Source organism: Scophthalmus maximus, chromosome 2 (genome assembly GCF_022379125.1).
Source record: "Scophthalmus maximus strain ysfricsl-2021 chromosome 2, ASM2237912v1, whole genome shotgun sequence".
NCBI lineage: Eukaryota > Metazoa > Chordata > Actinopteri > Pleuronectiformes > Scophthalmidae > Scophthalmus > Scophthalmus maximus.
Window position 1 is genome coordinate 21,567,501 of NC_061516.1, and position 22,513 is coordinate 21,590,013.

The following is a 22,513-nucleotide window of genomic DNA, read 5'->3' on the forward strand; positions in this document are numbered from 1 at the left end:
ATTGACTCTGACTGAGACACTTGTTCACTGGCCTTCCAGGAAATGAACAAACTGCTTTGTTTCTGGCCTCTGCTGCCAATCCCAGAGTCCCAGAGGGCTGATAGCACAAATAGGGCCTCTTTGAGGAGCTTGAAGTCCAAACACAGCCCCCTCACTCGATCACTCACACACACACACACACACACACACACACACACACACACACACACACACATACATACATACATGCATACATACACACATGCATGCCCACCCCCACCCACCCACACACACACTCGTGCACACACACAAACACACCCCTCTGTCCACTCCTATTCCCAAACCCATCATGCTGACCAGTTTAAAAAATATCTGCAGTTACGGCTCTGGCAGTAAAGCCATTTCCTGTGTGTTGCAGGCCCCACATCTCCAGATTCCTTCGCACAGGAACACAGAAGGCTGTGTATGTGCACCAGGGCGCTATTTTTACCCTCACTACGAGGGACAGAGCCGGGGCGAGGGGAGAACACGGGGAGTGGAGGCTTTTTGGTGGCATGAGTGGCTGCAAACATGAACACGCGCGCGCGTGCACACACACGTGCGGAGAGTGGCACTGTGCTCTCAGAGTTCATGAAATGTTAATAGGCTTCTGTCTAAAGTATTTACAGAGGACGGCGCTCTTAATGCATCACTGTATCTCTGCCACAAGACCAATTTATTATCCGACCGTCTTGGACCGGCTGAGAGACCTATTATCGTGAGATGTATCAGTATGAATAACTGAAGAAGTGTCCCATCAGTCCATCAGTGTGCTCTGATCTGTGATGGAAACAGAAGAATCCTCAGCGGTGCCGTCTGTTGTAAACTTGCAGATGTGGTAAGTACGCTGCAGTAGCTTCACTTGCAAACAAATTCTGGGGCTTTTTCCCAAAACCAGAGAAGCGTGTGGGACATTCCTGCCATAAGGCAAAAATATTCCACAGGACATTAGTAATTCATAAGGATGGACAAGAGGACAGACAGATGAAGATGACATCCCTTTAAGATGCACAAATCCTTCCTTTGTGCATCTATATCAACAGATCATAGTATTATAAACTCAAGGAAGACAAGAAATAATCTGAAAAGCTGACTTGTATTTACAGTAATGAGTCAAAATAACTCATTACAAGTGATCAATGGCTTTAAATGCCATTTGATCACTTGTCCTTTACTCAAAATTGCGGAAATTATTTCATCCGGCAAAGTTGTCACCCGCATCGAGGAGTGTGACGAAACTGCGCGAGCCGAGATATTCCGAGAATGCGGAAGCACATTGGGGCCTCCTTTGACTTAACAGGTATTCAAATGAGCATTGGCCTATAGGCCTGTCAAACAGTGACTTTAAAAGCCGCTTGGGTCAAACTCTGAGCACAACTCTGACAAAGGGAGCGCAGGGAGAACAGACCCTTTCAGTTCAGGCCAGGAGGGGAGAACGGTGTGCAGCGTGCCAGAGGGGGAGAGCCATTATGGGAACGTGCCAGGGGCCTGAGGGGCCGCTCTGACAGGTGTCAGGGGCCCGAGGGGCCGCTCTGACAGGTGTCAGGGCCCGGCTCACACTGAAGGATGCCCACTGGTCAAGTGGATGCCGGGAGGTGGAGATGCCAGCACGGGCCAGGTGAGTAATGAAAGATAATTTGTGATTGAAGGTTTTACCAGCAAAGATATTCCCTTTTATCCAGGTCTCCCATTTCTGTTTGACACACTTGTTTTCTCTTTCACTTACTGACAGTGAGCTGGTATCTCACTGTTGAGCAACAGAATATGTTCGGAATATGGTCAAACTCTGAGAACGACTCCGACAAAATATGCAGAAACCGTGATAACCGTGTACCCCCTTAACAGATTACATCTCCCGCAAAGACATTCAACTTTTGTTCAGATCATTATTAGTTTTTGCCTTTGTTGATGGTCAACAACAGAGACATGCAGGAAACCTCAGGCATGGGAAAGGATAATTATCAGAACCAGATCCGTGGGACAAGGTTTGCATCTCTCAATCTTTGCCCTCTGCTATCCTGAATCCGGCGCAAATACAGGGCCAGGCCTGCACACGACTACGCTGCTGCAACACACTGTACAGTTCATAGAACGTGGGTGTAGTCAATGATTCTACATGAACTTACACATTCACGAGAGTTCACATTCAAAATCTTTTGGAAGACGGTGGTAACATCGTTACAATTTGACATGGCCGCCCTCTTGTGGCTCAAGTAGGATTCACAAAATGTGCTCTCGCCCACTGAAGATATTTAATAATAGGATAATAATATCCAATAATAAAGTTAATGGACTTGTGCATGTGGGCTGCATGTTGAAGCGTTAAAGTGATGGTTTGTAAAACGTGTGTTTTCTTCTTCTTTGACGAGACAAATGTGTTGACAGTGAAAGAGGCCTGCAGTTAATCTGTAGTGCGCTGACATGCAGCCACTGACTTTCCCTCTCTGTCGACTCTACACATTGGAACTTTGTTGTCTTTGTTTTTTCGCACGACTCCTCGACTCTTGTTTTTTCTTACCTGTCCTCCATTGTTCTCCTCTTCCTCCCTGCCACCCGTGACCTCGGCTTTGCCCTGGCCGGCGGGCTTCTGCCCGCCAGATGCGGTGCTGCCGGGCTGGGCCTCCTGTCTCTTCCTCGAGCACTTCCTGTTCCTGCTCGAGCTCCTACGGCGACGACTGACCAGGAATTCCTTGTATTGTAACGTCTCGGGAAAATCGTCGTCCTCGTCATTGTCCCCCTCTCCCTCTGCGGTGTCAGGTGAGGAGGACTCCCCGCCATCGGAGCTCCCCTGGTTGTCGGGGCTGCGATCGTGGTCGCAGAACACGATGGCGCTCGGCTGGTGCTTCACTATTCTGAGCACATCCGGCGAACTGTCTTCTGACGCGGACACAGCGGGGCTCCTCTCTTGTTGCTGAGGTGACGTGGCTCCACAGTGGGCCTCCGTCTGAGCGCTGGTATGAGCAGCGGCTCTGTGCTCCAAGTCTGAGCCCCCCATGCCCCGGTCCGGTCCGTGAGCCACGTCTGACCTCTGGCAGCTTCCACGGTGTCCATTCTGCTTTAGGTCAGGCGTTGCTGTATCCCAAGTGGAGCTCTTATCCATCATGTGCTCCTCCCGTCTTTGGGCACGCCTGGATCCGGAGCACAACGGAGGATCTGGAGCACAGCGGAGCAGAGGAACAGGTTCAGACATGGCTCTATTTTTGGTTGTTGGAGCTCTGAGTCAGGAGGGGAACTTGACCTTGCAGGCCCTCCGGGGCGACGCCCACAGCCTGGGGGCAGATGTGCCTGTTAGGCTGCTGCTGAACAGGCAACGCAGCAACCGGACCTTCGCGCATCGCCAGGGAACCGGTCCTCCTCTGCGAGTTCTTCACTGACGTCGCCTCATGAGCAGATCGGGATGAAGTGACAGATCTAGAAAAGAGGAAGCTGATAGTGGATGACGTCTCATACTTTGGCCCACATTTGAAGTCCCTGGGAAAATTCCTGGGTTGGATAGAGAAGGAGAGAGAGAGAGAGAGAGAGAGAAAAATGAATGTATGTGATGCTCGAGAAAGAGGAAATTGACGCATTTCATGATCGATGAATCATTTTGGTCGTTCAACACAGAGGCCTTCAGGCAGGGCGAGGTGGCTCTGTGCTCTGTCTCCACAACCTCCTGCAGGTTTCAAGTGTACTGGAAGTAGACAAGTGGAGACTTTCTATTAAAATACAATTTAAAATCTCATTATCCTGAATAAGTTTTTTATTTGTTTTTATGCCTAAAGAGTAAATTGCAATAAAGAAATTCCCCATTGTTTCTATTAAACTGAAAAGTTAAAATGATGTTAAATGGGATATTTGTGTCCAAACGGACAAAATATGTGACGTTTGTCTAGAAGTCACACACAAGTCACGCTTCTGCTTTTTTTTTTTTAAAAAGAGCATTTTCTCTCACAACACATTGTTTTTTCCTGGCGGATATTTTTGGCCGCAGCCAACACACCCTTCCGTCGCCTGACGTGCTCTCTTTGTCTTTCAGACGCGCAGCGGTGGCTCTTTAAAATGTGGTCAGAATCCTGGAAATTCCTTCAACTCAAGTCAGCGGGTTCCCTTTTCTACAAGAGTTTCCTCGTACACACTTGCAAACAAAGAGTCATTTGTTCCCAGGCCAGTCTGGGAGGTGAAAACAAAATATCACTGTACAGCAACTTAATAACTCCTTGTCGATTCATGCAGATTAAAAACCTCCACAATTAAAAAAATAAAGGGACGCTGGTAACTTCCACCAGCGTCTTGGCAACATAAAATATTCCAGGAACTATAGGAAGCTTGAAAAGTAACACAGAATTCCTGCTTCAACTTACCAGATGTTTTTTTTTGGTGTTTTTTTTTCACAGATGTTGAGTCATGGAAGAGGAACACGTCCAACACAGCTGTCTGAAGAACCCCGGGAGGTGACGCAGGTATCCCAGCCACGGGCGGCTCGGTGTTTGTCCGCTGCAATGACACAGATGACAGAGAAACGGTGACTTCACGTCCGAAGATGTCTGAAAGGCTGTGAGGGGGAGGAGAGAAAGAGAGAAAGGGCTGAGGAATGCTTTTCCCTCCTACATTACCTCAGCTGGAGGACAGGGAGCTCCATAGGCAGGTGTTTGTGTGTGTGTGTGTGTGTGTGTGTGTGTGTGTGTGTGTGTGTGTGTGTGTGTGTGTGTGTGTGTGAGCGTGAGTGTATGTGTGTGTTAGAGTGTGTGTGTTTGTGTGTACGTGTGTGTGAGTGTGTGTGTGTACGTGTGTGTGAGTGTGTGTGTGTATGTGTGAGTGTGTGTGTGTGAGTGTGAGTGTGAGTGTGAGTGTGAGTGTGTGTGTGTGTGTGTGTGTGTGTGTGTGTGTGTGTGTGTGTGTGTGTGTGAGTGTGTGTGTGTGTGGGTGTGTGTGTGTGTGTGTGTCTTAATGCAAAAAAGAAAGAGTTGGTGGAACTGATCAGACAGATAAAATATCTGCACGTACATTCGTCTTCTCTCATCCCATAGAATTTGATTAAAAGGCTTTGGGTCTGCAGGGCTCCGTTCACCTTCCACACTACTGCTTCTCACTCATTGCTATATAATATGGCCGGGGGGACGAAAAGGATTTTTCACCTCAGAAGCGCATTCCTTGACAACGCATGAGGTAATGCCTGGACCACGTCAAACTGGCCCTCTCTGAAACCCTCTGGTTTCACACTTCTCGTAACCACGGCAAACACGTCCGTGAGCCTTAATCGACAAGAGAAGGGACTTGTGGTCCGTACAAAGCTGTCGACGCACTGTGGAATTCCTCAAGTTTGCCAGCAAACATTGAATTTCATGTCTTTTGGGGAGGGGGATGTCTTCGGTCAAGACCAAAGACATTCTTTTTGAAGGCCCGACACTGAGCAGGATTCTGCGTGTTGAGGCACGTTTGATGCTCAAGGTCATGGGGACAGGAGATCTGGTCACGGCTGAGGGGCGAGCGCCTAGCCTCTAATCTGAATCTCCTCGCCCCCTAAACAACAATACAACTTTTCGTCAGTGACATCTAGAAAGTTCCGGAGGTTTTAAGGTGTTGGATAGAATTCATTCAAATACATAGAAGCTCAACAGTGGTACAGTATGTTTACAGCAGTCTAATGAAACGTGAGAAACTCAGCAACATTTTATCTTTCCAAATGAAATCAAACCGTTTCCTTCTTCTCCTTGGAGATGGACAGTTGACAGTTTTCAAATATACAAACATATGTATTGAGTTTATAAGATGAAAAGACCACAACCAAATACAAATGAAAGTTCAAGTGTTTTGGGGTGAATCTAAGAACATCAGCACAAGTTGAACTATCCGGCAAGTTGATGAATAAAAAGACAAATATTCGCAATTCAAACTAATACTTATGGATGAATAAGTTATCTCGCCCGCAGGAACTTCAGCCTCGGCTGTTACACTGTACTACACTGCAGCGATGATGGATGCATGTTCATTTAACTCAAACATTTTTCAACGCCAGCCTGCCGAGACTCGCTCCTCCATATGTAGCATTCCTGTAGAGATTCCCTGGGTCGGGTTGAAGAAAAGGAGGGCAAGGGAAAAGAAGAGCAACGGGGACAAGGTGGCATTTGGCAGGTGTATGCAGTTTACACACAGCAAAAACAATTAGAGGGAAAGAAAGAGGAAGATAATATCTCAACAGCTACAAGCCGATTCCTCTGAGAGAAAACACGTTCAAAGTTCACGAGGACGAGCTGCAGATAAAAAATCACATCCACTCTGAGATATGTAAGATGTTATCTTTGTGGTGTGTACTGTATATATTGTGTCAAATATGAAAAAAAAACAATTTTGACAACAAACATGTGCATATTGTCAGATTAGCAAATAAAAAAATAACTTTCCATCAGTGATGGAGTTTCTAAAACTCCATCGCTGTATGACAGTGAATTTAGAATCAAACTTCGAATGACTGAACTAAATAACCGTCTATTTGTGGATTGTAGGTGAACCTGAAGGGGTTATTGGTTAAAGTTTGTAATGTTTACTTATTTTGCATGGTCCAAAATTAGAAAACTGTTATGACTAGATGTGGACCATATGATCATTTTATGTGATAAGAAAAAAAGGCAAACTAAATTTATCACTTACGGTTCAAACGGTCTCATTGGAGTATGACACGGCAGCTCGGTGACATTGTGCGCTTCTGTTTCTGTTGTGTGGGATTAACGGTCTCACATTCCTCAGTGGCATCAGACGGTTTCATTGCAGCCCTGCTGTCCTCAGTGCAAACACCTGTGAATTTTGCTGCAATAAAGAAAAGATGTTATCTTTCCAGTTCCATATAGGATACAGTCAGAGGAGCCTGCCAGTGGAAGACATCCATGAAGACATAACTGTTCTCTCCATCTTTTTATTTTATTAATCATGGACCTGTGTGGGGTTGGTGATGCCGGCATGTGTTTGTTTGACTGTGTTTGCAGAGGGGAGTATTATTCTATCATAGGAGAAATGCAAGGCTTCAACTAATAATTATTTCCATTATCATTTGCGCATGACGCTTATTTTCTTGAATATTCCATTGTCAGTGTTTATATTGTTCAGTTCAATATTTAAAATTAGGGGGGCTTTGTTAATTTAAACAACAGCATCCTTTGAGCTCCCAAGGAAAGAAAAAAATAATTATGTTATCTGAGGTTGAAGCTTAATTCTAAACAATTCTGATTTTGTAATGAAATCCAATTTCCCCTTGGGATCAATAAAGTATTTCTGATTCTCTTATTTTCCTGTTTATTTTCACCCACTATTAAATTAGATGAACCTTTATTGATTCCCTGTAGGGAAACTCCAAAACTGACACAGCAGCACAGGGGAAATATAATAATAAAAATACAGTAGAATAGAAACTGAATCTAAGGTAAATAAGATAAATGAGAAATAATATGCAATAACAATAAAAAGCACTATATAAAATAACAGATAATGTATACAATAATGTGCATCGTGGCTTTTGTGCAATATAACTTGTTACCATTTAATTCGGCCATTCAACTAATTGATTAATCAGCTGGAACAGCTTCACATTCAAGAGAAATGATTTAACAGCCGCATATTGTAACCAGCCAGAAACTGTTTAACACATACTTATACATTGCAAGGAATACAATACACAGAGACTACGTAATGTAAACTACCACAACTTTTCACTGTCAGGCAATACATATCACAATATTATGAAATATCTAAGAGAAATTGATTTATTAAAAAGAATCTAGTTTTTTTTAATTTTGTTTTGTTTTTATTTATTTTCTGCATTTATCTGTCGTTCACACTACAGTCCAGTTGGTGGCGGTACTGCGCCTTTAAGTTGGTTTGTCAACCGCCACTATGCCATAAAGAAGAAGAAAGAAGAAGAAGAAGAAGAAGAAGAAGAAGAAGAAGAAGTACGTTCACTATTCGCCTGCCACTCATTTTTGACCCCGTCGAGTCTCCGTAGCTCGGGAGCCAACGGCGGCGCAGTTTGAGTGCGTGAACGATATTTCGCGGGAGAGTTGCTGAAGAAGAAGAAGAGGAGGCAGCGGCGGTTATCTGCTGTCAACACGGATCGACACGGAGCACGATGAGTCTGTGGGTGGACAAGTACCGGCCGACCTCGCTCGGGAAACTCGACTTCCACAAAGAACAAGCGACTCAGCTGAGAAACCTGGTGAGAAGAGAAGCGACCGAACCTGCTGATTAGTGTTCTCTCTCTTTCTGTGTGTGTGTGTGTGTGTGTGTGTGTGTGTGTGCGCGCGCGCGTCCAGGTTTAGCGTTAGCTTCGTGTTGAGCAGCTGCGCAGGGCCAAACCGACAACAAGCTCACTTCACAGAGAGTTCAGCGAGCTTTGTTTTGAGATATTAGCCTCAATGCTAACGCGAATTACTGCACTGTGTCTTTAAAAGTTGCCGAGAGGTGATGATGCGATAGCCAGAGGATTTATTATGTTTCCTGATGACAGCTCTTGACCTCCCTTATGAGTCTTCATGAATCAGAATGAGTTGAGGAAGTTTTCACTGTTCTTACAAGAAGCCAAACTTTTGCACAAACCACAAGGACTGATGATTATTTTTATCATTATCATTTGGAGAAAAGCTCATTTGACTGTCCCGTTTGCTGCATGGTTTGTATTCTCACTACAAAAATGAACAACACATGTAGAAGCTGCAACAGTAAGTCGATTAGTGATCGATTAGTTTATTAATCGCCAACTATTTCGATAGTGGATTAATCGGTTCAAGCAGATTTTATGGGAAAAAAAGAGTAAAGATTCTGTGTTTTCAGCTTCTTCAATGTGAATATTTTCTGGTTTCTTTGCTCCTTTGTGACAGTGAACTGAATATCTTTGGCGTGTGGACAAAGCAATACATCATCTCGAGGGTTTGGGGAAACGCGATCAATATTTTTCACAATTTAATGACATGTTATGGAGCCAACAACTAATCGATTAATCGAGAAAATAATTGTTAATTGCAGCCCTAAATATATGTGAATTGCCTAATGTACAACTGTAGATAAACATTGATAGATGAATTAATTAGACTCTAAATTTGATTTAAAAAAGTATTAGATAACAGGACGCCAAACAGAACGAGAGTTGCAAACTTCATTTTCTCAAGATTTGTAATCATCGAGTCTTTAGATCAGAGGCATTACTTTGGTAAGGGGTTGGTAATTTTCATATTCTTCAACTCAGTGGTAGATATTGATCATTGAATGTGTCTGAGTTTTTCTGAATCAGGCTCGAGTCTTATCACTTGGCATCCTCTTTCACGACATAGTCCGATCTATTCTCAGCGCTTTTATGTCAAACAACCACCTGTGTGAATTTTTCTTCAGGTTCAATGTGGCGACTTCCCACACCTGTTGGTGTACGGGCCGTCGGGCGCGGGGAAGAAGACCCGCATCATGTGTCTGCTGCGGGAGCTGTACGGCGCTGGCGTGGAGAAGCTTCGCATAGAGCACCAGACCATTGTGGTGAGAGGGGGAACAGATGAAATGCACTCACTCAACAATACATAACTCACGTGCAGTGTCTCTACTCACCTTCACTCTCAAGTCTTCATCAGCCGAGATTCAGTTTTTCCGACGAAGGCTTGGCTGATTGACAGTTGTGCGTTTCTGACTGCAGGCTCCTTCAAAGAAGAAGATTGAGATCAACACAATAGCCAGCAACTATCACTTGGAAGTCAATGCGAGGTACTGTTTTTCTGCCACTTTATACTCTTTATAGTTCACCGCATTGCACAATAACGGCTGCATATTACGAGACCTAAGTGTGTCTGTCCCGTGTCGTACAGCGATGCAGGAAACCAGGACCGTGTGGTGATTCAAGAGCTGATTAAAACTGTGGCTCAGTCCCAACAGATCCAGACGAGCACCCAGAGAGAATTCAAAGGTAGAAAAGAGACACACATACACATGGACACTTTGTGTCTGCTCCCAGAGGCTTGTCCTTCTTGTAGTAACTGTCACGCTCTCCTTCCTCAGTGGTGTTGTTAACAGAGGTGGACAGACTCACGAAGGACGCCCAGCATGCATTGCGCCGGACTATGGAGAAGTACATGTCCACCTGCCGTCTCATCCTCTGCTCCACCTCCACCTCCAGAGTCATCGGGCCAATTCGGAGCCGATGTCTGGCCATTAGAATTCCTCTGCCGAGCACGGAAGAGGTGAAATAGATTTGTTTTTATATAGTAATTAATAATAATAATCTGTAAGTAGCATATTAGAATGCCTAATATTTCCTATCTTTCCTTTTTTTTCAGGTCTGTAGTGTTTTGACATCGGTCTGTAAAAAGGAGGGTTTGCTCCTCCCACCCGAGCTCGCCAAGAACATCAGCGAGAAGTCGGGTCGCAACCTCCGCAAAGCTCTCCTGATGTGCGAGGCCTGCAGAGTGCAGCAGTGAGTCGTCACAAACCGTATTATCATTCTTCCGCGGCATCATCATGGCATATAAACGGAAAAGGTATGTCCTTATTTAAGGCTGTGTTAAATCTTTTCCAGGTACCCGTTCTCGGTGGACCAGGACGTCCCGGAGACAGACTGGCAGGTTTACCTCAGAGAAACGGCTAATGCCATTGTCAGCCAGCAGAGCCCTCAGAGGTGGGAGAGGCACAGGACAAGAGGGCAGAGTGTTTGTTCTGTTAGAAAGTGAATAAAGTTAATCAGACCTGAATCTCCGTCTGTCGTCATTCCAGGTTGTTGGAGGTCCGAGCCAGACTGTACGAGCTGCTCACTCACTGCATTCCTGCTGACATCGTCATGAAGGTAACATCTTCCACACCTCCTCTCCCATCAGGAGTGTCAAAGCAGTTTGCAGTAATGTTTATTTCCCCTCGTCCAATCCTCCGACAGGGTCTGGTGACGGAGTTACTGAGTAACTGCGATGGTCAACTGAAGACGGAGGTGGCCCACATGGCAGCGTACTACGAGCACAGGCTGCAGCTGGGCAACAAAGCCATCTACCACCTCGAGGCCTTCACCGCCAAGTTCATGGCCATCTACAAGAAGTTCATGGAAGACGGCCTGGACGCCATGATGTTTTGACTCTGAACGGACTGATACTTTTCTCGTCAGGAGAACAACAAAACTCATTTACTCTTTCCTTTTTTGCCCAAACAAGACTCTGTGGAAAGATCTACATGTGTTCTGTCGTACAGTTTGTGGCTTTAATGCCCCAAAACCTCAGCACTGGTTAGTTAATAAGCCATTTATCTAGTGGTGACAAATACATTATCCAAACAGAAGCTTTGATTGTGTCTTTAGCAGGCAATGATTCATATAAAGATAGACTGCAAGGACAAGAGATGTTTGTTTGAAAAATCTACATCAGAAGATTTTCAATAAATTGCTTTGTTTACTACAAGTGTGGAGTTGCTCTGTGAACATGACCAAACAAGGATTTTATTACTATGAACAGACTTTTCATGGTAATTGCTGTTGGATATTATCGAACATGACAACACCCGCACGGTACTGGGGAATGAAAGGCGGATGTAAAGTGATAAGTGTTCCCAGCCCGAGTCAAACCAGTGGTTATGTGATCTAATACATCAAATACGGTGGCGTCAGTGATTGCTTTGTTTTTCCACCAGCAGAAACAACAAACAATCGTTATAGTCACAGAACTGCACAGTCTAACTAAGGCATTGTTGGACAAAAATATAATTTGGAGATGTTCCGTTAACCCATTAGAGCAGGTACACAGATGACTTCAGCTGTGAACTCTAGCACCCAGTCGGGTCTTCCTCTGGATACTCTGGGGGGGAAATGACCATGGCAGCATGGTGGAGTGCAAAGGACTATATATATAAATTGAAACCCCAAATAATGATTATAGCTCAACTTTCTGACCAGCATGAACATGTTAAGCACCATCATCTGGAACCGATATCGTGCAGCTTTCATCAAGAGTTTCAAAACTGTTCATGTGACTGATGCATTGCACTTGAACTTAACGACTATTTACAAGTGGACAGTTTGGTGGTTAGATGTTTCGGTGACTGTCAGGGCTCTTGATCCCGTCACAAAATGTAAGTCGTCTGTCGATCTTCCTTTGTGATTATTTGTCTTTGTAGTCCATTTTCTTGATATGTTAAGTGTGGACATGAGGCCATTTATTATTACACAATACAACTGGAGAAGCAGTCGAGGCTTTAAAAGATTTCCTCAAAACATAAATCTTGTGAAATCTACAGGTTCATCAGCTGTTCAATGTGCCTCGTGGATATTGTACCAAATTTAAAGCATCTTTACATAACATTTGATAACAGCTGAAACACCAAAGGATGATTCAACCACTAGGTACTTATTATCAGACATCATCCAAAGAAGCATTATAATTAAAAAACGACTTAAACTCTACCCCGCTGAACAATAAACTCAATGTCTTTTGCTGAGAGATGTTTATAAAAAGACGAAAAGAAAAGAAAACAACAACCCTACAGTCGGAATGGTCAGTAACAGTCCTTGTGTCTCTTGGTTGTGTAGTAGATGATGAGGCACAGACTGATCACCACCCCTGAACCCACCAGAGTCAAGAATCCCACCACAGGCCTCTTCACCAGCACGCGGCAGCCCGGGCACGGCTGGGGGAAGCTGGGGCACTGCCGCGGCGCCGCCCCCTGGATGGGGAAGCCGCTGTGCTGGATGATGTTGCGGTAGTTGGAGAGTGAGGCCTTGACGATGACCTCCTCGTGGACCTGGCCGTACAGGCCGAACCCCGGGTCCCTCTGGTCGCTCAGGGCGTAGGCGAAGTAACCCTTCAGGTTGACGCCGTCCAGAGTGTACGCTGAGGAAGGGGAGGCATCGAACATGTGACACGTGAAGGTGTTGGACTGGATGTGGGAACATTTCACCTCTAACCTCATCTATAAGTTGTATGTAGTAGAATCGAAACATAGAATAAATTATTAACATTATAATGAAATATTATTAGAAGATATAGAGACAATTGTTTATTCTTTCACTGCATTTCCAACATTTGTAACTTCTATGTAGACACATGTAAAGATGTAAAGTTCTTCATAGCTTCATAAATATTTAAAAATGTCTTAATTATTATTATTATTAGTGAGCTAATCATTAAATATTCACATACTACCCACATAGTATATAGTATTATTTATAATTTTATTTCAATTTAAAGGATTGTTACTGAAAGACTAACAAACACCCCTCATTATGTTATTATGAGAAACATATTGTCTTTATTGAGTTTTTGTTCATTGTGAACTCATTTATGTCACTAGTTAAAAGAGAGAGAGAAATCAATTTCAGACATTGCTATTTATAGAAAATGACTAAAATTACACAAAGTCACGTTTGAGTTGCAGTTGCACAATTACTAGATATATAGTCAAACATATATATATATATAAATATATATATATATATTTTAAATTTCTTGTCCTCTCAGGATAAACATACACCAAATGAAAGTATTTATTCCGTCATTGGATTACAAACTGTGTAGTGCGGCCACTTGGTGGTGACAGAGAACACTACAACACGCATCAGCACAACAACATGACCCTGTGTGTGTGTGTGTATGTGTGTGTGTGTGTGTGTGTGTGCATGCGTGTGTGACTCTACCAGGCCTCAGAGAACCAGCCAAGGTCTTTACTGAAAGAAACCCCATAAACTTCACAAGGACAGGTAACTAGATAGTAAGTAACCTTGACTCAGCAGCTCAGTGCAGTGTGTACCTCTGTTGATGTTTCTGTGTGCGTGTGTGCATTCTGAGCTGACTATTCAGAGGTCAGTGACCTTAATACTTGTCTAATATTTAAGCGCAGCAGAGGCCGTGTAATTAAAGCTGTTGACCGGTCAGGGGGAAGACTTTGGCCACCTGACTGAAGGACCGATCGCTCAACGCACACCACTCAGATAGAAGAGGAGTGGGTTTTAAATGTTAATCCTGTAATGCCTCAACAGTAGAAAGTGTTTGTCCTCTCACCTTTCAGCGCCTCATTGATGTAGTTGTACAGGTAGTAGACTCTCAGGCTGTCTTTGAAGCGGGCCGGGTCCTCCTGGACGCCGTTGGCCATCACATAGACAGGTACGTCACAGTAGTGCTCCTTCACCTTACACGGCAGAGGGGCAGTGTTACTTTCATCAGGTCACCTCCAGAATTTTTTATCAGCCGTGTCTTAGAAATAGAAATATTGTTCTCACGCTTCAAGTGAATGTTAACTGAGAATTTACATATTCTGCACAGTAAAGAGCAAACAGCCACCCATTTTTGAGTGGAAGGAGACTTGAATCCTCTGTCCCCAGTGTCTCACCTCTACTATGTCAGCTTATCTAAAACTGTTTTATTCTGGAAAACTAGGTCAACACACTAACTTTTAACCTTTCGGTACAAGAACAGACGAGATGAGTCTAGTTTATGTCAGGACAAGACCATCACACACAGACTCCTCCCAGTCTCACCCAGTTGAGGGCTTTCCTCAGGCCCCAGGGCACGACGGGCCTCGGGGACATGATCCACGTGGTGTCGATCATGTGTTGGACCTCTAGCATGGCTGTGTAGGTGTACCTGCACACATGGAGACGAAAACAGAAACTCATCATTGGTTATAATCTGCATGCATCACTACATCAGGGTTAGGTTTGTTGCATGTCGTTCTCCACCATCTCCCACTTTCGATTTCTGGCCCAAGTCTATTGTCATTATCAAAATAAAAGGGGGAAAAAAAGGATTTAATCTTACGAGTCTTCCTTGGCATGTGTCACCAACTTAGTACTGAAGTGACTAATGGCAAAGAAGTCGAACGTCCCTTTGACCAGCTGTTTGTCCTTCTCGTTGAAGACTGGCAGGCTGTGGAAACACAGAACACACAGCCTGTTTTATAGGAGACAGTATAACAGCAGAACAAGTTAGCAGTTTAAGTTTTCCCGTCCATCATGTAAAAAACGAAAACTGATGGATGAAGTAGTCATACTCAAGTGAGTTGAGCTGACGCAGCCAGCTCCTCATTCCCAGGGGATAGTCCCCGCTGCCGAAGATCGGCTCCGCGAACCAGCCGACGCGGAAGTCCAAAACCCTTTTGGCCGGTTCCACGTCTTCGCGGCTGAACGAAAAGGCTGGTTCCACCCAGTCCATGTGCAGAGCCAGAGACACCTGAGACACAGCAGCAAACATGGCGGCAGGAGGTGATCATCTGGACATTTGTCCCGTTGACTGGAGTGATCCCGACCGAAACCAAATTCATTCACTAAATTTGCTGTTTCAGACGCATTGTCGAGTCTAACGATGTCCAAGCAGAGACAGAGATACTCAAAATATTTGAATAAATGTAAAAGAAACACTGTGCAGGTCTCCTGACCTGTCCTCCCTGCGCGTGTCTGAACTCGCGGTCGTAGGCGTGCCAGGCCAGGGCGTGCGCCCGCAGCATCTGGTGGCCCTCCTGGTAGCTCACCATCTCGTCGTTGGGCTCGTTCAGGGTGATCCACATCTTCACGTAGGCCCCGAGCTCTCTGTAGCAGAGTCTGGCGTAGTCTGCGAACGCCTCCGGAGTCTCCCTGAGGGAAAAGTCCAATGTGGACATTTTTATTAACGCACACAAAGATGCATCATGTGTGACATTTACAGTGTGACGCTCGCATGGTTGTTTGGTCACAGCCATGTTTTCATGTAGACTGGAGAGCAAAAAATATTTTTATAATTGATTAAAAGGTTTTTTTTAAAAGACAGTAAAAAAGAACATCATTCGGGTTTTTGTCAAATAATACAAACATTTTAAATAAGTGAATTTGAGTTTTGGGAAACCTTGACGGGCATTTCCATGATTTTCTGACAAAAGACAATTAGCAGATTAATCATTAATGAAAATACAGCCCCAGTATTAAGTCATCATACACTCAAAACAAGCATATTTTCCACAAACACTGTTAATCTCATCAAAAAGTCATATATACCTTTATGAGGAAATAAGTGATGATGAAACCGTTTGGTTACACTAATCTGAAAAGGAATTATGGTTTAGCAGATTTTTATAATTGTAACAGCTTCACTAAATGTAAAGATGAAAACACCAATACATCAGAATGTTCTATTATCATTATTATTATTCAATGTTTATTTGATAGGGAGAGATAGAGAATTGCACAACAATGCTCCAATGCGTCGCTGTTTTTATCTCTTGAGCAGGGCCTTTAAAACAAGGGTTCAAAAAAACGAGTTTTAAAGGCCCTGCTCGAGAGGGCCGGGCCTTCTCAAAACCATGGCAGCAGGTCATAAAAGGGGGCTTTTGTTGATGGCACAGATTGTTCCTGGGAACATTAGCGAATGTTTACTTTGACATCAGCGCATTCTGAAAATAGTCATAAAGTGTAATAAACTCTACCTGAACAAGATGGATGTTTACTCATTCTGTTGTTTTTGGAAAGATTTCAAAGTTCTACCGATCATGACGCTTGCTCAACATTGGTGTAAAAATAATTCAACTTTTAAATTCCAATGAGAAACAGGCCGTCCAAGGAGGAGCAGTGAGAGAAGCGAGTGTCGGGTACCAACTGTCGTGAAAACCTGCTGGAGTTAAGAAGGATCCTCCCTGGCGCCTGACCTGTTAAGCCACTTGTTGGCGGTATCCAGCGGCGGCGGCAGGCTGCTGCGCTGGCGTGTGTGGTGCCACAGTGTGACCACGGGCGTGACGTTGGCCCGCAGCAGCTGATGGGTGAAGCAGCGGTAGTAGCCCAGCAGGGTGGTGTTGGGGTGAGCCACATCACCCGTGGGCACCACGGCCGACCAGTTCAGGGAGAAGTGGAAGTGGTTTACGCCCACCCGCTGGATTTCATCCACCTGAAGAGGGGGAGGACGATAAACATGTCACAACTTTGAATATAGCTCATACAGTACACGTACACGTATCTAATAAAGGCTGAACATTTTAGAACGAAATTCTACTTTGTTTCTGTAAAAGCGCTTGTTGCTGCCAATTTAAAGGTGCATTGTGTCAAAAAACTGTGACTGTGACAGAACTAGGCCATTTCATTATGAATTTCTCATTGTCTTACAAATATGAACCTTAAGTAACAAAATGTCAATGTAAAAATGCTTTAATTAGAAGGGAGTACTGACAAAATCACTGTTTTTTTTCATTGTAATTTGTGTATATTAACATACAAGGACACTATCCCTCATTCACTTCCCACAGATGATCACTGCCGAATCCGTTCGATAGATACAGTTTGACCTTCAGCTCATCTGACATCTCGATCAACGAAGCACCTTAACTGACTTTAGTTACTTAACTTTTAGCTCGGGGTGATAAGGGATACGTTTGTATTTAACGATCATAAACTACATTGAAACTTTATCACTGATCAATAGCTGCACACGTGGGCTCCATTATGAGCCTGATATTCTCATGGTAACTGTTTGAGGGGGGGGGGGGGGGGGGGGGGGGGGACGGACTTGTTGTTGGACGGAGGCGTAATCGGCACAGTGTGCGGTCCGCCGCAGCGGTGGCGCGCTGAAGCCCGCCAGCCTCGTCAGCGCTCCGTTGTTGGAGATGTTCCAGAGGTAAACACTGGGGTCCGCGAACTGGCTGGGCATGGTCTCCACCTGCGACATGAAGGGAGGCCGAACGAAAGAAAAAACAGAAAACACACACACTAATGTAAACATGCACTTGCTAACCGCCGAAGTCTGCGTTTAACTAATAAACACACCAATGCAAATAAAGGCCACATAGGGCAAATCGATAGAAAGAGTTGGTCGTGTGCGGTTAAGCTCGGCCACTTTATCTGGTTTATGATTAAGAGAGGATTCCTTCCGAGCTGGACTTTCACCATGATAACTGCAAAAATAAAGTGACGAACATGACGTGACTTAGTAAAGGGGGAAACAAATGTTCCTTTCTCACGACACTCAATCAAAAGAAAGCATTAATAATAATAATAATAATAAAGATTTGAATGTGCAATAGACCGATGAGCTAAATACATGTGATATTCTGGGGCTTCTTCATTAAGCAGCACACAAATGTGATGTCCACCGGAAAAAAAAAGAGAGGAATTAATACAGGATGTTGTCTTTTGCTTTCTGCGGAGTTAATAAATCCGAAACGCTTCACTAAATATTAGTGAGGTCAAAGTTAATACAGCTAATGTTTTCTCAGTTTCCTCCATTTCTGAGGAAGGATCTCATTGTGTTTTTTTCATTCATCAGTCCTCTGTCCTGTGCTGTTTGTCACCAGGGTTGGGTAGTAACGGATTACATGTAATCTGGATTACGTAACCAGTTTACAAAAATAAGAACCTTATCAAACCAGATTACATTTGAAAAGGTGTGATTACATTATAGTTACATTGTCATGAATTACTTGAATAGATTTTGATTATGTCTTTCCAATATGGCAATTTTAAAATCAAGATTGTTAAAAATATTATAATAAAAACTCTGCTCTTGCAAAATTTATATAATGCTGAATGCATTTAATTTGCATTGAAAATGTTTTCGATGTTTGACTTTGAAGTAATCCAAAAGTATTCAGATTATATCATATTATTTTTGTAATCCAATGGATTACGTTACTGTACCGTACTTGTCACAATTTACCGTCCATGAATCTCCACATCTCTCTACACATCACACAACAACCATGTATGGCACCTGTATGGAGTTGGCAGACACGCCCCAGGCAAAATCACACGGGAAGACGCCCTGTGCCGGTCTGTTCTCCGGAAGCTCTGGGAAACCACTTCTTTGGATGACGTTCCTTTGGGAGTGACAAATGATGATCACTTTAAGAGGAGGAGCCCTAATCTCTGTGGTTGTGTGGTAACATTACATCACGTGTACCAGTTTGAAAAAGCCCTCAAAAAGATTAATAGAAATGTAGTTCTTTCATACTGTTCACATTTTAGAACAGTTGTACATAATGTTCATACCTGTAGTGACAGATGTTTTAAACAGAATTAAACCCCAGGCCGTCTGTATTCGTATAAAGTAGAAAAGATTTGATCACATTTTGTTTGAATGTCTTGTTTCCTGTGAATGTCTAAAAACACGTTTAGTGACTGAGGGGAGCAGATTGATTTTCCCTTTCATATTTGCAAAAAGCTGTTTTCCACTGAAGTGTGACAGCGAAGCGTTCAATTATTTACCTGCAGTAGAAAAATGGAGGAACTAAGCAAAGGACAAAATAAAAAATGTCTCTGCTCCTTCAGTGACTACAGATACAAGAAAGCCCTGCAACACTGTGCGGTGAAGACATCTGTACCACAGTGTTACTCTCATGGCATGACGGGTAAACTCTGCAGGTGTATTGTAGAATAGAAACAAAAGCATTTCTTCGGGTGTCAGACGAAATCAGCCGATATCTGCAATTGCTCATGCTTTGTCATAACCCCAGGCAGTCATTACCTGTAAAAGGTGGCCGACGTCTTTGGCTCCCGCTTCATGTCAGGAGTGTTGAAGTCCACGTAGTAAAGTCCTCGTCGTATCCCATATTCTCTGTGCCACTCGAAGCCGTCGATCAGAGACCAGGCTGTGTATCCGATAACGTTCACTCCGTCTATGACAATCGCTTCATGGCAAACGACAGACAGACACACGGACTTAGCTGGACATCTTCGTTTGGAGAAGGGGAGGAAAAAAGATCTGGCTCTCCATGCTGCTGTTGTGCTGTACCAGTACACTCACATTTAAGTGCCTCTGCGATGAACCTCTTGAGGTAGTACATGTGTTTTGGGTCTTCGGTCTTGGTGCTGCCGAGAACATACCTGTGTCGAGCAGCAGTGAAAACAAGATGTTCCACGGCACACCAGAGCAGAGTTAAATCACAGGCGTACAAACAAGACTAAAACCTACCAACCGCTCTGCACCACAAAGATGGGCGGCTTGTCGTACTCGGCGTTGACCCAGTAGAGTAGCATCCTCAGGTCCAGGTCCTCCTGCTGCCCAAACTTCAGGCTGTCGTTGATGAGCTGGAAGCTCAGCGCCGCCCCGTGCGAGAGGGCGAAGAAGTCGGCCGTGCCCCTCACCTGCTCCCTCTCCTCCCGCGTGAAGGTGGGCAGCCGCGAGCCCAGCCTCGCCTTCATGCAAGGGGGGTAGTCGCCGTCCGTGAACAGCGGCCGCGCGAACCAGCCCAGGACGTGGTCCAGGGAGCACTGGCACTCTCGCAGGCTCTCCAGGCGAGTGCGACTGGGCTTGATCCAGTGAGAGGCCAGCGCCATGGACAGCTTGCCCTGCTGACGGGGCCGGTAGCGCTGGTCATAGAGATGCCACGCGGCTGCATGAGCCTGGAGGACAAACAGAGAAGAAGAAGAAGAAGAAGAAGAAGAAGAAGAAGAAGAGGAGGGTGGAGCAGAGGGTAGGTGAGAAATGATGATGGATAGAGAAGGCAAAGGGTGAGAAGGAAGGAATAATAAAAAATAAAAAATCAGTCAAACTTTATTTCATGTCTCCACGTCAAAATTAAAAAGATTAAAGTGGTAAAAAATAGTAGACATAAAGTGATTAAAAGTGATTTTTTTTCGATACTTGCTCTACTTTATGCTCTTTTTTAAATTTCAACACTGAGACATTTATATAATTTTAATTAATTTTTTCAAACTCTTTATCATATCATACAGCTTCTTTACAGACCAGTATACTACTTAATAAGGTACAACTACTCAACAGTTGATTTATTTCTCAAACTGCTGCTACAGTAAAAATGTTCTTCAGACAGTAATAGATCAGTCAACAATAATTCAAAAACACATATCAATAATATTGGCTATTGGCTATCGCAAAGGACCTTACATTATGTGTTACATTTTATCCTATTCTATTCTATATTATTTTTTCTATTTCTGTGTGTATATGTTGACATGCACCCAAAACAAGTCCTCGTATATAACCTGTTACCTACTTGGCAATAAAACCGATTCTGCTGTGAAATACATATTGCGCATGTTTGATATAAACAAATAAACACATGCATAAAATAAACATTTGTTCCGATATTTGCCTTCCCCGGACTCGCCTTGAGCAGATTGTGTCCCACCCGGAACGGGAGGTCGGGGTCGCTCTTCGTCCCGGGCGCCACCACCCCGGTGCCGTACCCGTGGCGCGCCACCACGAACGGGTTGTCGATGGTGATCCAGTACTTCACGTCGTCCCCGAAGGTCTGGAAGCAGAAGTCCGCGTAGTCCTCGAAGATCCCCACGAGCTGCGGGCTGCTCCAGCCGCCGAGGGTCTGCTGCAGGCGGTCGGGCAGGTCCCAGTGGTACAGCGTGACCACCGGCTGCACGCGGATCTCCTTCAGCCTCCTGATGAGCGTGCGGTAGTAGTTGGTGCCGAGTTCGTTGTAGCTCCCGCGAGTGCCGTTGGGGAATATCCTGGACCAGGACAGGGAGAAGCGGTAGTGGCTGACCCCGAGCTGCCGGATGGCCCGGAGGTCGGCGTGCACGTTGTGGTAGCTGTCGCTGCCCACGTCCCCGGTGGCCATCCGGTTGCCGCCGCGCGTAAAGGTGTCCCAGATGGAGAGCCCCTTGCCGTCCTTGTCGTACGCGCCCTCCACCTGGTACGCCGCCGTGCCCACCGCCCAGACGAAGTCCCGGGGGAAGGTGTCGTAGAGGAACGCCTTGTCGCCGGGATAGGGCAGTTTGCCGAAGCGTCCCCAGGTCCTCAGACCGGCGTTGGGCTTCGCGGCGGCGGAGGCGAGGGCCGCGCATGTCAGCAGGGCGAGCGGGGCACTCATGGCGCCTGGCGGGCTACTGGCCTCGGGACGTCCGGTTCTCCAGCCGGCTCTTCACTTGACCATGCTCGGAGGCTTCGGGCGATCAAACAGCGGACTGTGGAGAGCGCGGCCAGCCAGCTGTGAAGCCTCTCCAAACCTGTCAATTATTAGCCAAGGCACCTGACGCACGAAGGTCTCCGGGCACGACATGGTGCTAAAGAGCCCCGAATGATCGAGCCTCTACTAAACAGGGAGGCATCAGTGTCAGTCGTGAGCGGGGTGATAAATGAGCAGAGCTCATATTAAATAGATTCGACGTCTCCCAATAAAACGGGTCAATTCGACCAGTGACGCCTGATCCGGAGGACGCGACCCGGAGAGTGACCCAGGTGCAAAAGGCCTTCATGTGATCTCTATAGCAGCACCATTACCATACATCCTCAGACGACAGGTCATCTCATTACTTCATTTTAAGTGGCACATGACAAACACTCATTTGCATTTTTTTTTTTTTTTACCAGATCAAGTTCAACAAAGAGGCAGAAGATGAGGGGGGGAGAGAGAGAGAGAGAGAGAGAGAGAGAGAGAGAGGGGGGGGGGGGATATGCAAACAGCAGAGTCAGTGTACCATGCTGCACTACGGTCACATTGCTTCCTTATCTTCCTGCTTTCAGCCCAGTTGCCTGGAAACTCAAGGCATCTTAGTGCATATGGCCATTTTGGATCTTGGTCCACCATATAGCACCAGCATCAATATCTGAGGAGGTGTGAACCTGCTGGCTGGTGTGTGTGTGTGGGGCCA

General features: G+C 45.0%; 3 protein-coding genes across 4 annotated transcripts in view; 1 reads left to right on the forward strand and 2 right to left on the reverse strand.

Annotated features, from left to right (window-relative positions):
• Window positions 1-9,726, reverse strand: part of LOC118300746 — a 15,222-nt gene extending 5,496 nt beyond the window's left edge. The window contains exons 1-5 of the mRNA XM_047328688.1: window positions 9,580-9,726; window positions 6,649-6,804; window positions 4,362-4,494; window positions 3,257-3,501; window positions 2,537-3,171 (exon numbers count right to left, since the gene is read on the reverse strand). Of these exons, the coding sequence (XP_047184644.1) occupies window positions 2,537-3,171; window positions 3,257-3,353 (732 nt within the window). The 5' untranslated portion in view covers window positions 3,354-3,501; window positions 4,362-4,494; window positions 6,649-6,804; window positions 9,580-9,726. The remainder of the gene's footprint in view (window positions 1-2,536; window positions 3,172-3,256; window positions 3,502-4,361; window positions 4,495-6,648; window positions 6,805-9,579) is intronic.
• Window positions 7,937-11,402, forward strand: rfc3 (replication factor C (activator 1) 3). Of its 2 annotated transcripts, none has more exons than XM_035625430.2 (9): window positions 7,937-8,203; window positions 9,373-9,510; window positions 9,665-9,732; window positions 9,834-9,931; window positions 10,024-10,205; window positions 10,302-10,438; window positions 10,541-10,639; window positions 10,735-10,804; window positions 10,892-11,402. In XM_035625430.2, exons 1-9 carry the CDS (start codon window positions 8,117-8,119, stop codon window positions 11,081-11,083), a joined length of 1,071 nt encoding a protein of 356 aa, XP_035481323.1. In that variant the 5' UTR covers window positions 7,937-8,116; the 3' UTR covers window positions 11,084-11,402. The 2 variants fall into 2 exon arrangements, with proteins under 2 accessions (XP_035481323.1, XP_035481324.1); XM_035625431.2 differs by lacking the exon at window positions 7,937-8,203 and adding an exon at window positions 8,510-8,656.
• An 18-nt stretch (window positions 11,403-11,420) lies between these two features.
• Window positions 11,421-22,133, reverse strand: kl (klotho). The gene is made up of 13 exons (XM_035625428.2): window positions 21,016-22,133; window positions 19,857-20,287; window positions 19,689-19,768; window positions 19,410-19,572; window positions 18,657-18,762; window positions 17,457-17,606; window positions 16,606-16,841; window positions 15,367-15,562; window positions 14,983-15,161; window positions 14,751-14,858; window positions 14,471-14,576; window positions 13,995-14,121; window positions 11,421-12,827 (listed from the first exon to the last, which is right to left on the reverse strand). Exons 1-13 carry the CDS (start codon window positions 21,730-21,732, stop codon window positions 12,493-12,495), a joined length of 2,934 nt encoding a protein of 977 aa, XP_035481321.2. The 5' UTR covers window positions 21,733-22,133; the 3' UTR covers window positions 11,421-12,492.
• Between the last annotated feature and the right edge of the window lie 380 nt (window positions 22,134-22,513).